We start from the raw sequence: 13,692 nt of genomic DNA on the forward strand, positions 1-13,692 counted from the left end.
GGAGAACGGAACCATTACACCAAGCTCCACCCAACTGGGCCAACCTCCCCTTTCAGGAACACAAGTCTCTTGGCCTGCTTAGTTTACAGACTATAAATCGCATCATAGTATGACTTCTAGGGGAAAAAGAAGTAATTTCAATTGTATTTCAGTCTGTTTGCTGGTCGATCTATTCAATTTTTTTTTTCTCTTTTTCGTTTCTTTTTTCTTGAATTCAGAAAGAGAAAAAATATTTTTATTTTCAATCTTTATTAAAAATATTTTTCTTTAAATTTTTTCTACTATATTTTTTATTTTGTGTAATTATTTTCAAACTCTATTTTACTTATACCATTTCATTTTATTCTATTTCACTGTATGTTTTTCCAAATTTTCAAACGATTTCCATTTTTTTTCCTTCCACTTTATCTCTAATCAAGCCCCTTTCAACACCTACACCAAAGCACACCTAGGATATAGCATCATTTATTTCATTTTGTGTTTCCTGTTTTTAATTTTTTTAATTTTAATTTTTTAATTAAAATTTTTTTTTACCTCATTAATTCCTTTTCTCTCTTCAAAATGACAAAACGAAGAAATTCACCCCAAAAGAAAAAGCAGGAAAAAACGACAGCCAGGAACTTATCTAACACAGATAAAAGCAAGATGTCTGAAGCAGAATTTAGAATCACAATAAGAAGAATACTAGATGGGATTGAAAATAGATTAGAACCCGAATCTGCAGAGGTAAAAGAAGGAAAGGCTAGTCAGGATGAAGTAAAAAATGTTGTAACTGAGCTGTAATCTCGAATGGTTGCCATGGCAGCAAGGATGTATGAGGCAGAGCAGATAATCAGTGATATAGAGGATAAACTCATGGAGAATAATTAAGCAGAAAAAAAGATGGAGACTAAGGCAAAAGAGCACAATTTAAGAATTAGATAAATCAGTGACTCATTAAAAAGGAACAACATCAGAATCATAGGGGTCCCAGAAGATGAAGAGAGAGAAAAAGGGGTAGAAGAGTTATGTGAGCAAATCATAGCAAAAAACTTTGCTAACCTGGGGAAAGGAAGACATCAAATCCAGGAAACACAGAGGACTCCCATTAGATTCAACAAAAAAGGACCATCAACAAGGCAGATCATAGTCAAATTCACAAAATACTCAAGCAAGAAAAGAATCATGAAAGCAGCAAGGGAAAAAAGTCCTTAACTTACAAGGGAAGACAGATCAGGTTTGCAGCAAACCTATCCACAGAAACTTGGCAGGCCAGAAGGGAGTGGCAGGACATATTCAATGTGTAGAATCAGAAAAACATGCAACCAAGAATTCTTTATACACCAAGGCTGTCATTCACAATAGAAGGAGAGATTAAAAGTTTCCCAAACAAAAATTAAAAGAGTTCTTGAACACTAAACCAGCCCTGCAAGAAATGTTAATGGGGACTCTCTGAGGGGAGAAAAGATGAAATAAATAAGTAAGTAAGTAAGTAAGTAAATAAATAAATAAATAAATACCAAAAGCAACAAAGAGTATAAAGGACCAGAGAACACCACCAGAAACTCCAACACTACAAGTCACATAATGGCAATAAATTCATAGCCTTCAGTACTCACTCCAAACATCAATGGACTCAAGGCTCCAATCAAAAGACACAGGGTAACAGAATGGATAAGAAAACAAGATCCATCTATATGCTGTTTACAAGAGACCCACTTTAGACCTCAAGATGCCTTCAGATTGAAAGCAAGGGGATGGAGAATCATCTCATGCTAATGGTCAACAAAAGAAAGCCAAAGCAGTTAAGCTTATATCAGATAATCTAGACTTCAAAATAAAGACTGTAACAAGAGATGAAGAAGGGCATTATATAATAATAAAGGGGTCTACCCACCATAAGACCTAACAATTGTAAACATTTAGGTTCCAAATGTGGAAACACTCAAAGATACAAATCAATTAATTACAAACATAAAGAAACTCATTGATAATAATACCATAAGAGTACGGGACTTCAACACTCCACTTACAACGGACAGATCATCTAATTAGAAAATGAACAGGGAAGCAATGGCTTTGAATGACACACTGGACAAGATGGACTTAACAGATAAATTGAAAATATTTTATCCTAAAGCAGTGGAATATACATTCTTCTCCAATGCACATGGAACGTTCTCCAGAATAGACTATATACTGGGACACAAATCAGCCCTCAACAAGTACAAAAAGATCGAGAATATACGGTGCATATTTTTAGACCACAACACTATGAAACTTGTAATCAACCACAAGAAAAAATTTGGAAAGGTAACAAATACTTGGAGACTAAAGAACATCCTACTGAAGAATGAATGGGCTAACCAAGAAGTTAAAGAGGAAATTAAAAAGTACATGGAAGCCAAGGAAAATGATAACACTACACCCCAAAACCTCTGGGACGCAGCAAAGGCGGTCATAAGAGGAAAGTATATAGCAATCTATGTCTTCGTAAAGAAGGAAGAAAGGTCTCAGATATACAACCCAACCTTACAGCTTAAAGACCTGGAAAAAGAACAGCAAATAAAACCCAAAACCAGCAGAAGACAGGAAATAATAAAGATCAGAACAGCAGTCAATGCTATCGAAACCAAAAAAAACAGAACAGATCAATGAAACCAGAAGCTGGTTCTTTGAAAGAATTAACAAAACTGATAAACCACTAGCCAGTTTGATCAAGAAGAAAAAGGAAAGGACCCAAATAAATAAAATCAAGATGAAAGAGGAGACATCACAACCAACACAGCAGAAATAAAAACAATAATGAGAATATTATGAGCAATTATATGCCAATAAAATGAGCAATCTGGAAGAAATGGACAAATTCCTAGAAACATATACACTACCAAAACTGAAACAGGAAGAAACAGAAAATTTGAACAGACCCATAAGCAGTAAGGAAATCGAATTAGTAATCAAAAATCTCCAAAAAAACCAAAAAACAAAACAAAAAACAAAACAAAAAAAAGAGTCCAGGACCAGATGGCTTTCCAGGGGAATTCTACCAAACATTTAAGGAAAAGTTAACACCTATTCTCTTGAAGATGTTTCAAAAAATAGAAATGGAAGGAAAACTTCCAAACGCTTTCTATGAAGCCAGCATTACCATGATTCTAAAACCAGACAAAGACCAGACTAAAAAAAGAGAACTAGAGACCAATTTCCCTGATGAACATAGATGTAAAAATCCTCAAGATGATATTAGCCAACCGGATACAGCAATACATTAAAAAAATTATTCGCCAGGTCCAAGTGGGATTTATACCTGGGATGCAGGGCTGGTTCAATATCTGCAAAACAATCAATGTGATTCATCACATGAATAAAAAAAGGACAAGAACCGTATGATCCTCTCAATAGATGCAGACAAAGCATCTGACTAAATACAGCATCCTTTTTTTTTTTTCCAACGTTTTTTATTTATTTTTGGGACAGAGAGAGAGAGAGCATGAACGGGGGAGGGGCAGAGAGAGAGGGAGACACAGAATCGGAAACAGGCTCCAGGCTCCGAGCCATCAGCCCAGAGCCTGACGCGGGGCTCGAACTCACAGACCGCGAGATCGTGACCTGGCTGAAGTCGGACGCTTAACCGACTGCGCCACCCAGGCGCCCCACAGCATCCTTTTTTGATAAAAACCCTTAAGAAAGTAGGGATAGAAGGACCATAACTCAAGATCATAAAAGCCATATATGAATGACCCAACGCTAATATCATCTTCAATGGGGAACAACTGAGAGCTTCCCCACTAAGGTCAGGAACAAGACAGGGATGTCCACTCTCACCACTGTTACTCAACATAGCATTGGAAGTCTTAACCTCTGCAATCAGAAAATACAAAGAAATAAAAGGCATCCAAATCGACCAGGAGGAGGTCAAACTCTCACTCTTCGCAGATAACATGATACTCTGTATGGAAAACCGTAAATATTCCACCAAAAAACTGATAGAACTGATCCATGAATTCAGAAAAGTCGCAGGATATAAAATCAGTGTACAGAAATCAGTTGCATCCCTATACACCAACAATGAAACAACAGAAAGAGAAATCAAGGAATCGATCCCATTGACAATTGCACCAAAAACCATAAAATAACTAGGAATAAATCTAACCAAAAAGGTGAAAAATCTATATACTGAAAACTATAGAAAGCTTATGAAGGAAATTGAAGAAGACACAAAAAAATGGAAAAAAATTCCCTGCTCCTGGATAGGAAGAACAAATATCGTTAAAATGTCAATACTACCCAAAGCAATCTACATATTCAATGTAATCCCAATCAAAATAACACCAGTCTTTTTCACAGAGCTAGAAAAAAATAATCCTAAAATTTTTATGGAACCCGAAAAGACCCCGAATAGCCAAAGCAATCTTGAAAAAGAAAACCAAAGCGGGAGACATCACAATCCCGGACTTCAAGCTGTATTAGAAAGCTGAAATCATCAAGACAGTAGGGTACGGGTACAAAAACAGACACTCAGATCAATAGAACAGAATAGAGGACCCAAAAATGGACCCACAAACATATGGCCAACTAATCTTTGACAAAGTAGGAAAGAATATCCAATGGAATAAAGACAGTCTCTTCAGCAAGAAGTGCTGGGAAAACTGGACAGCAACATGCAGAAGAATGAACCCGGACCACTTTCTTACACCATACACAAAAACAAACTCAAAATGTAAGACAGGAAGCCATCAAAATCCTCAAGGAGAAAGCAGGCAAAAACCTCTTTGATCTTGGCCGCAGCCACTTCTTACGCAACAGGTTTCCAGAGTCAAGAGAAACAAAAGCAAAAATCAACCATTGGGACCTCATCAAAATAAAAAGCTTCTGCACAGCAAAGGAAACAATCAGAAAAACTAAAAGGCAACTGACAGAATGGGAGAAGATATTTGCAAATGACATATTAGATAAAGTGTTAGTATCCAAAATCTATAAAGAACTTAACAAACTCAATACCCCAAAAACAAATAATCCAGTGAAGAAATGGGCAAAAGACATGAATAGATACTTCTTCAAGGAAGACATCCAAATGGCTAACTGACTCATGAAAAAATGCTCCACATCACTCATCATGAGGGAAATACAAATCAAAACCACAATGAGATACCACCTCACACCTGCCAGAGTGGCTAACATTAACAACTCAGGGAACAACAGATGTTGGTGAGGATGTGGAGAAAGAGGATCTCTTTTGCACTGCTGGTGGGAATGCAAACTGGTGCAACCACTCTGGAAAACAGTATGGAGTTTCCTCAAAAAACTAAAAATAGAACTACCCCATGACCCAGCAAGTGCACCAGTAGGTATTTATCCAACAGATGCAGGTATGCTGTTTCAGTGGCACACATGCACCCCAATGTCCATAGCAGCACTATGAACAATAGCCAAAGTATGGAAAGAGCCCAAATGTCCATCAATGGATGAATGGATAAAGAAGATGTGGTATATATATACAAGGGAGTATTACTTCACAATCAAAAAGAATGAAATCTTTCCATTTGCAACTATGCAGATAGAACTAGAGGTTATTATGCCAAGCGAATTCATCAGTAAAGACAAATATCATATGACTTCCCTCATATGAGGACTTTAAGACACAGAACAGATGAACACAAGGAAGGGAAGCAAAAATAACATAAATATGGAGAACAAACAGAGGGTTACTGGAGGGGTTGTGGGAGGTGGGATGGGCTAAATGGGTAAGGAGCATTAAGGAATCTACCCCTTAAATCGTTGTTGCATTATATGCTAATTAACTTGGACGTAAATTTAAAAATAAATAAATAAATCTATACACAGATTTTATATCCTTCCAAAATTTACACAGTATGCATCACAGACATTATTTTTTTAACATTTATTTATTTTTGAGAGGGAAAGACAGAGTGTGAGTGGGGTTGGGCAGAGAGAGAGGGAGACACAGAATCCAAAGCAGGATTCAGGCTCTGAGCTGTCAGCACAGTGCCCGACACGGGGCTCGAACTCTTGAACTGTAAGATCATGTCCTGAGCCAATATTGGGCTGTTAACTGATTGAGCTACCCAGAATCCCCCTGACTTACATGTAAAACACAAAAGTATAAAACTCCTTGAAGATAATATAGATTAAAATCTACATAAAAAAAAAAAAGTCCTCTTCACTTCCACATCTCTCTTCAGGAATCACTTCCTGTTTCCTACTCTTCTCAGTTCAGCTCCTACAGAACTGTCTCTATTTTCTCTCTTCATTTTTCTGCCGCTCTGTCACTCTTCAACACATTCACAAGGCTTATAGTTTACTGGAAGATACACAAGTCAACTGGCAATTACAGAAGAGTGTGATGAGCACTAAAATAGCTGCTGTACCATTCTTTGTTCACACTTGTCATGTTGAACTATAGCTGCTATTCATCTGTCTATACGTGTATCTTTCAGACTGCAAGTTATGAGGGAAGAAATCCTATCTTGGTTAGCAATGTCTCTTCAGATCTCAGAACACTGGATGGCATGTAAAAGAAATTCATTGTTTACACAATCATTAATAGAAAATATTTATGCTCATATGCAAAACAGATGTGTTTTAAATCAGAAAACTTCTAAGTTAAGGAATTTTTGGAACCTATGTTTAGCAGTAACGTATAGAAAAGGTCTGAGAGTCACACGGAACTAATAAGTAAGTTGATTTTATCAGTCACTGCATGATATGATCAGAAGAAGGGGGGATACTTCTGGAATTTAAGAATACAGACTGAGGAAAAATCATATGCATAAAAATGTTCCTAGAGAACAGGCAGTGAGGAGAAGAAAAAAGGTACTGAAAGGAACAATGGTGATGAGGAAGTATCAGAACCAGATGTGTGCTGGTACTCATTCACACCAGGCCTAATGGTGAGATTGCCACCACTGCTCTCGGGTTGGTTACCATAAGCATTTTCCTCCAAGAGTTTTAAATGTATTGTCTGGGGATTCTCTCCTTCTTCCCATAACTATATATTTTCAATTTCAGAGAATAGCTGTCAAAACTAGGATTTAGTCTGCATAGATTAAATCTGTTACCTTATGTAATGGATGCAATTATTTGTTCTGCTAGAAGGAAATCTTAAAAAACCAAGATTATTACAGAATTGCCATTAGGTATTTTTAAAAATGCATTAAATACATCAGTTTATGGCTTAATACATTTTATTTCACCAATATTAATTTATACATATTACTGTATAAATTAATTTAGCAATATTTATTAAAAAGTACAGAACTAAAATTACCTGTTGATCTGAATCCGCTTTTAGTACAGATCTATCTGTAATCAGGACTGACCTGGAGATTTGCCTGTAACGCACAAAACAGTTAATCAGTTATTCAGATTCCACAGATAAGTTTCATTTATAGTTACATAACTACCAGAAGGCATGTTTCAAAGATTTAAGTCGTGATAAAAGTGTCACCTCCCCAAACCAAGTCAAGCTCTGCTTTAATCTTTCCTTGGCCTGTGAAAGGAGCTGCAGACAAACCCCAGTTGATGCAAAGGAGTCAAAATTAGACTGGACTCCTCTACAACCAGAGTCTATAAGAGAACAGCGGACATATTGGATATATTATTGGTTTGGTATACATTTGCATCTAACTTGAAGGACACAGACATACAGAAGTGTCAGTATAATCACCACAGCTAAATTTTCCTATGTTTCACCATCCCTTGGACAGAGGATGGAGGGGTGCCTTACCGGTATTGTACATGTGAGCATGTGTTCTCAGAAAAGTAACTGTCCTCCACAAGGAAATGCTTAGAAATTATTCTCTGACCAAACTGATCTATGACTGCTTTACATCTACAAAGAAGATAAACATAGCAAAAAAGTTCTCATTAATGATTACACAACTAAAAAAATAAATATAATCAGCTATAATTTTGAATCTAATAAACCCTTTAATACAGTATACAATTTCACATTTTGACATAAAATTGACACTAAATTACAGAATATATATTCTTGTTGCTATTTTGAAGTGTTTAAACTAAAAGCATGGAATACAATTTAAATATTTATTTTGAATGCCATTAAGAATAATGTTAGTACAAGTATTACACTATAAGCTTTCTAATGTTTAGAAACATAGAAGCTTTTCCTTTGTTTAGTAAAGACTTTTTTTTCCCTTAATGAATCTAAGAAAAAGGAGGAAAGAAAAATTGATTAAATATCTTGTTATATCATTCAGTCTGTAAAAGCCACTAAAGGTTTTTTATTTTTCTGTTAAGTGTTGCTTTATCTTTTATTCAACAATAGCTATCTGGTCACACATGTGACAATATTTTAAACAAACAAAAAAAAGAGGGATAAAGCTTCTTTTAATGTTTCCACTTTACCTCAAAGGATAATCACAGAAAGATGTCTTTCAAGTGCTATTTCTAAACAAGGAAAACACTTATGCATGGAGATTATCAGGTCTCTGTCATCTGATATGTGTTGGGACAATGAATCATATAGAACCCTCTATTGACCTTCTTTCAATGTGTCTAGATAAAAGGATGAAAATTAGAATCCTTCTCCTTGCAGTGCCACAAGTTATAAATGTACTTTATAGGGCTCATTATCCAAACTAATGGACTAAGGGAAACATCCTTGAAATGGACTTACCAGCACTGACAAACCCAGTGTGCAATATTTCAGGAAAGATATGCAAATGCCTGCATGTTTGCCATATCTTTTTATTATGAAAATATCACAATTTGCTTTTGTCAAAGCTTCTCCTTTTGGAACCAGAATTATTAGAAATACATTTATCAGTTACTCTTCATAAAATGCAAGCAAATAATTTCAAACTTATACCATATTTGAAATGTACTGATATACATTAAAGTATGTTACATTACTCGAAAAATAAGCCAAATAAGAGATATTTACCAGATATAAAGGAATTAAAAATAAAATGAAAAACACCAAAGACCAACAGTGAGAGGAATTTAATGTGTATTTCCTAAAGGCAGATTATTATATGTTGATATTCTTGAATAAATGGCATACCACTGTTTTCATGATAGACTATATCATGATGTTAGATATACATAATATATAATCAATTAGCCACACATTAATACATAGTGTAAATTATATTACGTTATTATTTATGTGATTTTTCCCCATCTCACCTCCAATTCCTTTCTCTTCCCCACTTATGTTTCTATGCATATTTCTTCAGATTTCATTAAACTAGAGCTTTTGACTTATAAAATACTTAACTAAATAGATATAAGGTATTTATATATAGATACAGTATTTCCCAAAATAATTATTTAAAAACTGAAAACATAAGTTATTTACTCAGCATCCTACTTTAAAACATGCATATACAATTTAAAACACAAGGTACTTTAGGCAATGGAAAAGAGAAATGTACTGATCCATCATTAAACACTGATCCCTGTTTGTCCTACAAGCACTGACAAGCCTTTTTCTTACCTTTAATTCAGAAACTATAGAAGTCAAGAGAGAATAATCTGGGCAGAAAAAAAGAGGGTGTTATAATCTTCTATATCTTGATAAGGCTTTGGGTTACTCACATATGTCATTTATCCCAACTCTGCTAATGAGTACTTAAGATTTGGGCACTTCACTGTATGTAAATTTTACATCAAAAAGAAAAAGCTATAAATAAATATTCAACTCTTATTAATGATAGACATGCCATGGTATTTAGGGGAAATTGTACTGATACCTATAATTTACCATGAAATGCTGGTATGTAGGGCAAGTTGTACTGATACCTATAATTTACCATGAAATGCTTAAAAAGGTGAACAGATGGACAGAGGGATGAATATTTCGGTACAATTAACATTTTAATCTACTTGCTTAATCATGTTATACCTAGATTAACAATCTACATTGTGGCTATGCAAGTATTCATCCTGAAATTCTCTCAATGTTGGTGTAGATTTGAAAATTTTCATCGTAAAATACTGGAATGAAATTGATGGGGGTGGGAGAATGGTATTAATATAAATCCTGGACTCTAGTAAGCGTTTGCAAAAGGTTCCCATTTAAATAAACCACACAATTAAAACCTGGCCCTCAAGCTAGTAGAGGCTTCCTTGTTTTGCAGGCTTCCAAACACTAAAAGGACTGCTTCGGTGGTAGCTAAACCTTGGTAACAGGTAGACACTAGTTTCATAAGTCATGATATTAGAAAGAACTACTGGGGATCACTCAAAGGGGAGGTGTGGGGGATTAGGGAGTTCATCTATGCAAGGATAATATACCACTAAATGTGCCTATTTATGCTGAAGCTTCCAGATGAAACAGTGATTCTCAGAGAAGGAGGAGGAGGAGGAAGAGGGAGCAAATCAGAATCACACCTGGGGGACTTTTTCAAATTATAAGTACCCCTGGAGATTCTGATAAACTCCCAAATCCCAACGGAGAATCACTATCAAGCATGCCACCATTACTGTTGTAGTTTTAGGCTGTGCTAGGTGGAGAAAAGTCAAGAGCTACTGCTAAAGTAAAAATAATAATAGAGGTGCCTAGGTGGCTCAGTCAGTTGAGAGTCTAACTTCAGCTCAGGTCATGATCTCGCAGTTCATGGTTCGAGCCCCACATCGGGTTCACTGCTGTCAGCACAGAGCCTGCTTTGGATCCTCTGTCCCCCACTCTATCTCTGCCCCTCCCCTACTTGCATGCTCTCTTTCTCTCTCAAAAATAAACATTTAAAATAATAGTGACAGGGGCACCTGGGTGGTTTAGTCGGTTAAGTGTCTGACTTCAGCTCAGGTCATGATATCGTGGTTTGTGAGTTCGAGCCCTGCATCAGTCTGTGTGCTAACAGCTCAGAGCCTAAAGCCTGAAGCCTGCTTCGGATTCTGTGTCTCCTTCTCTCTCTGCCCCTCCCCCACTTGTGCTCTGTCTCTATCAAAAATAAGTAAATGTAAAAAATAATAATAATTATAATGTGATTTCTGCAGAAACTGATGTGATGGTCATATATGCCCAGTCTGGTAGATGATGGTAACACAACTCGCCTGATAGTCTCACTATGAAGTACTAAGGCCTGAGCAAGGCTGTTCAAACCAAAGAATGTTTAAGGAATAAAATTTGTTTTCCCCTCAGATACTTGACTTATTATAAGGTAGTAGGCCTAATTAGGGGAACAACGAAGAAAGAAATATTGATTTGGGACCTATACTTAGACTTCGTGTTATAAAGATGAATATAAAAAATTAGATGACACTTAAGTAATGGAAAACGGTAACATGAAACAGTGCTGCCAGAGACATTAAAACTCTTCCCACGTAAACCTGAGGAAGCCATTAAAGATAAACAGCATTCTGGATTTACTTGAGGGCCTTGCTGAGCCTCAGAAATAGAACACTGAGAAGGGACATGATAGGAGTGCTCAATCACATAGACACAAGGACCAAGCTTGTCATAAGAATCATCATAAGAATGATCACCATAAAAATCACTTAAGCCAGACAGAACATTTCTAGAGGTAAGTTTTCTAAATCAACAAATCACAACAGTTATTCAATTTTTGGTTCAATGACATGATAACATATAGAGAAAAATGATAAGGAAAAATGCTCAGCAAGATGAAAACTTTATGTAGAATTTGGCCCAGAAGAGAAATACACCACAACAGTATCCAATCTCTACGATCTTCAGAATTAATATCCTAATTACAGGGCGCCTAGTTGGCTCAGTCGGTTAGGTGTCCAACTTCGGCTCAGGTCATGATCTTGCAGTCTGTGAGTTCAAGCCTCACATCGGGCCATGTGCTGACAGCTCAGAGCCTGGAGCCTGCTTCGGATTCTGTGTCTCCCTCTCTCTCTGCCCCTTCCCTGCTCATGCTCTGTCTCTATTACTCTCAAAAATGAATAAATGTTAAAAAAAAATTTTTTAAATATCCTAATTATAGGATAAAAGGCAGAAATCACATGAAATAATAAAGAGAAAAATACATTAATTAATGATATCAGAAGATCCCAATCAGTGATGGAAGTAAAATAATTCTCTGCTCACTATGCCCTTCCATGCTTTCTAAAACACATTAGTTCAAATGTTACCTCTTCAAGGAAACTATTCCAAAATGCTTATCTTTCATCTTTCTTGGGTAAAAATTCATTCCAATCATCTCAGACACCATTAACAGATAACTCCAAAATCTATGGTTCTTTGCTCTGACCAATTCCAAGCTCTGTATCCATATTTTTAAATGTCTAATATCTATTTCTTTCTAGACAGACTCCAAACCCTTTTTAAACCTAGCATACCCCAAACTGAGTTCATCATGACTCCTTACCTTTTCCCTCCCTTGGAATACCAATCTCATGTAATGACATGACCAGTGGTTAGCTTCCCTAGCTTAGAAACTCTCTTCCTATATCTAATCTACTACTTAATTTTGATTCCAACTTATAAAGATTTTTTGAAACCAGTCTCTTCTCTCCATCTCTACTACACTGCCTTAAGATGCGTGTTAAGTCTAATAGGATACTAAACTACTATCAAGTCAGTAGTTTATTTGTTTGATGTAAATGATGGCATAACAATCATGTGCTAAGCACTGTTCTAAGAATAAAAATATCTTATCCTTGGGGCGCCTGGGTGGCTCAGTCGGTTAAGCATCCGACTTCAGCTCAGGTCATGATCTCACGGTTCGTGGGTTCGAGCCCTGAGTCAGGCTCTGTGCTTATAGCTCAGAGCCTGGAGCCTGTTTCGGATTCTGTGTCTCCCTCTCTCTCTGACCCTTCCCTGTTTATGCTCTGTCTCTCTCTCTCTCAAAAATAAATAAACATTAACAAAAATTAAACAAAAAATCTTATCCTTAAGGTGCTCCCAATATAATGAAGGCAATTATAAGACAAAGCCCAAGTCCACGGATAAGAAATGAGAAGAGGACATCATTAGAGTACTAAGGGAAGATATCTAATTCAGCTTGGGGGGGGTGGGGAGGAAAGGTGGAGTATAAGGAATGCTCTTCAGAGAAAGTGATAACATTAGCTGCTTTTACTTATTTATTTTTTAGTTTTTTTAAATGTTTGTTTATTTTTTGAGAGAGAGAGAGAGAGAGAGAGAGAGAGAGAGATAGAGCACAAGTGGGGGAGGGGCAGAGAGAGGGAGACACAGAATCTGAAGGACAGAGCCCGATACAAGGCTCGAACCCACGAACCATGAGATCATGACCTGAGCCAAAGTCAGACATTTAACCAACTGAGCCACCCAGGCACCCCAACATTAGCTGCTTTTAAAGGATGAAATCTAGTTAAGTAAGCAAATAGGAATATTTCAGGTAGAAGGGCAGCATTTGCAGGGATACAGAGGCAAGTAAGAAAAGTATAGGGAACCACAAACAGTTCAGTGTTAAATGACAGTAAAATGGAAGCAGGGAGGAAAGAGAGATGAGCAGGCACAGGCCAGATCCCAAAGCCTCCCATGTCATGTTGAAGGGTCTTATACTTTACTCTGAAGTGATATAAAGCCACTGAAGCTTTTTACACAGGGAGGAACAGAGCTAGATCTGCAGAGTAAAAAGATCTCAATGTGTAATTATCTCATAAATTTATTTTTTTCTTTAATGTCCTCCAGTAGACTCTAACCTCCATAATAACAAAGACCATAATTGTCTTGTTCTCGGCTATACTCCTAATGCATGGGACACAGAAAATAACTAATACTTGTTGCATAGATGGCTG

The 13,692-nt window shown here is 36.5% G+C and overlaps 1 protein-coding gene across 4 annotated transcripts in view; it reads right to left on the reverse strand.

Moving 5' to 3' along the window:
* CHM (CHM Rab escort protein) overlaps window positions 1-13,692 on the reverse strand; it is a 240,702-nt gene that overhangs the window by 82,295 nt on the left and 144,715 nt on the right. For 2 of the 4 annotated variants that reach the window (XM_058714185.1, XM_058714184.1), the window contains 2 exons: window positions 7,727-7,831; window positions 7,268-7,331 (listed from right to left, as the gene is read on the reverse strand). In XM_058714185.1, the coding sequence (XP_058570168.1) occupies window positions 7,268-7,331; window positions 7,727-7,831 (169 nt within the window). The remainder of the gene's footprint in view (window positions 1-7,267; window positions 7,332-7,726; window positions 7,832-13,692) is intronic. The other 2 variants (XM_058714187.1, XM_058714186.1) reach the window with 1 other exon arrangement.

This window comes from Neofelis nebulosa, chromosome X (assembly GCF_028018385.1).
Source record: "Neofelis nebulosa isolate mNeoNeb1 chromosome X, mNeoNeb1.pri, whole genome shotgun sequence".
Lineage (NCBI taxonomy): Eukaryota > Metazoa > Chordata > Mammalia > Carnivora > Felidae > Neofelis > Neofelis nebulosa.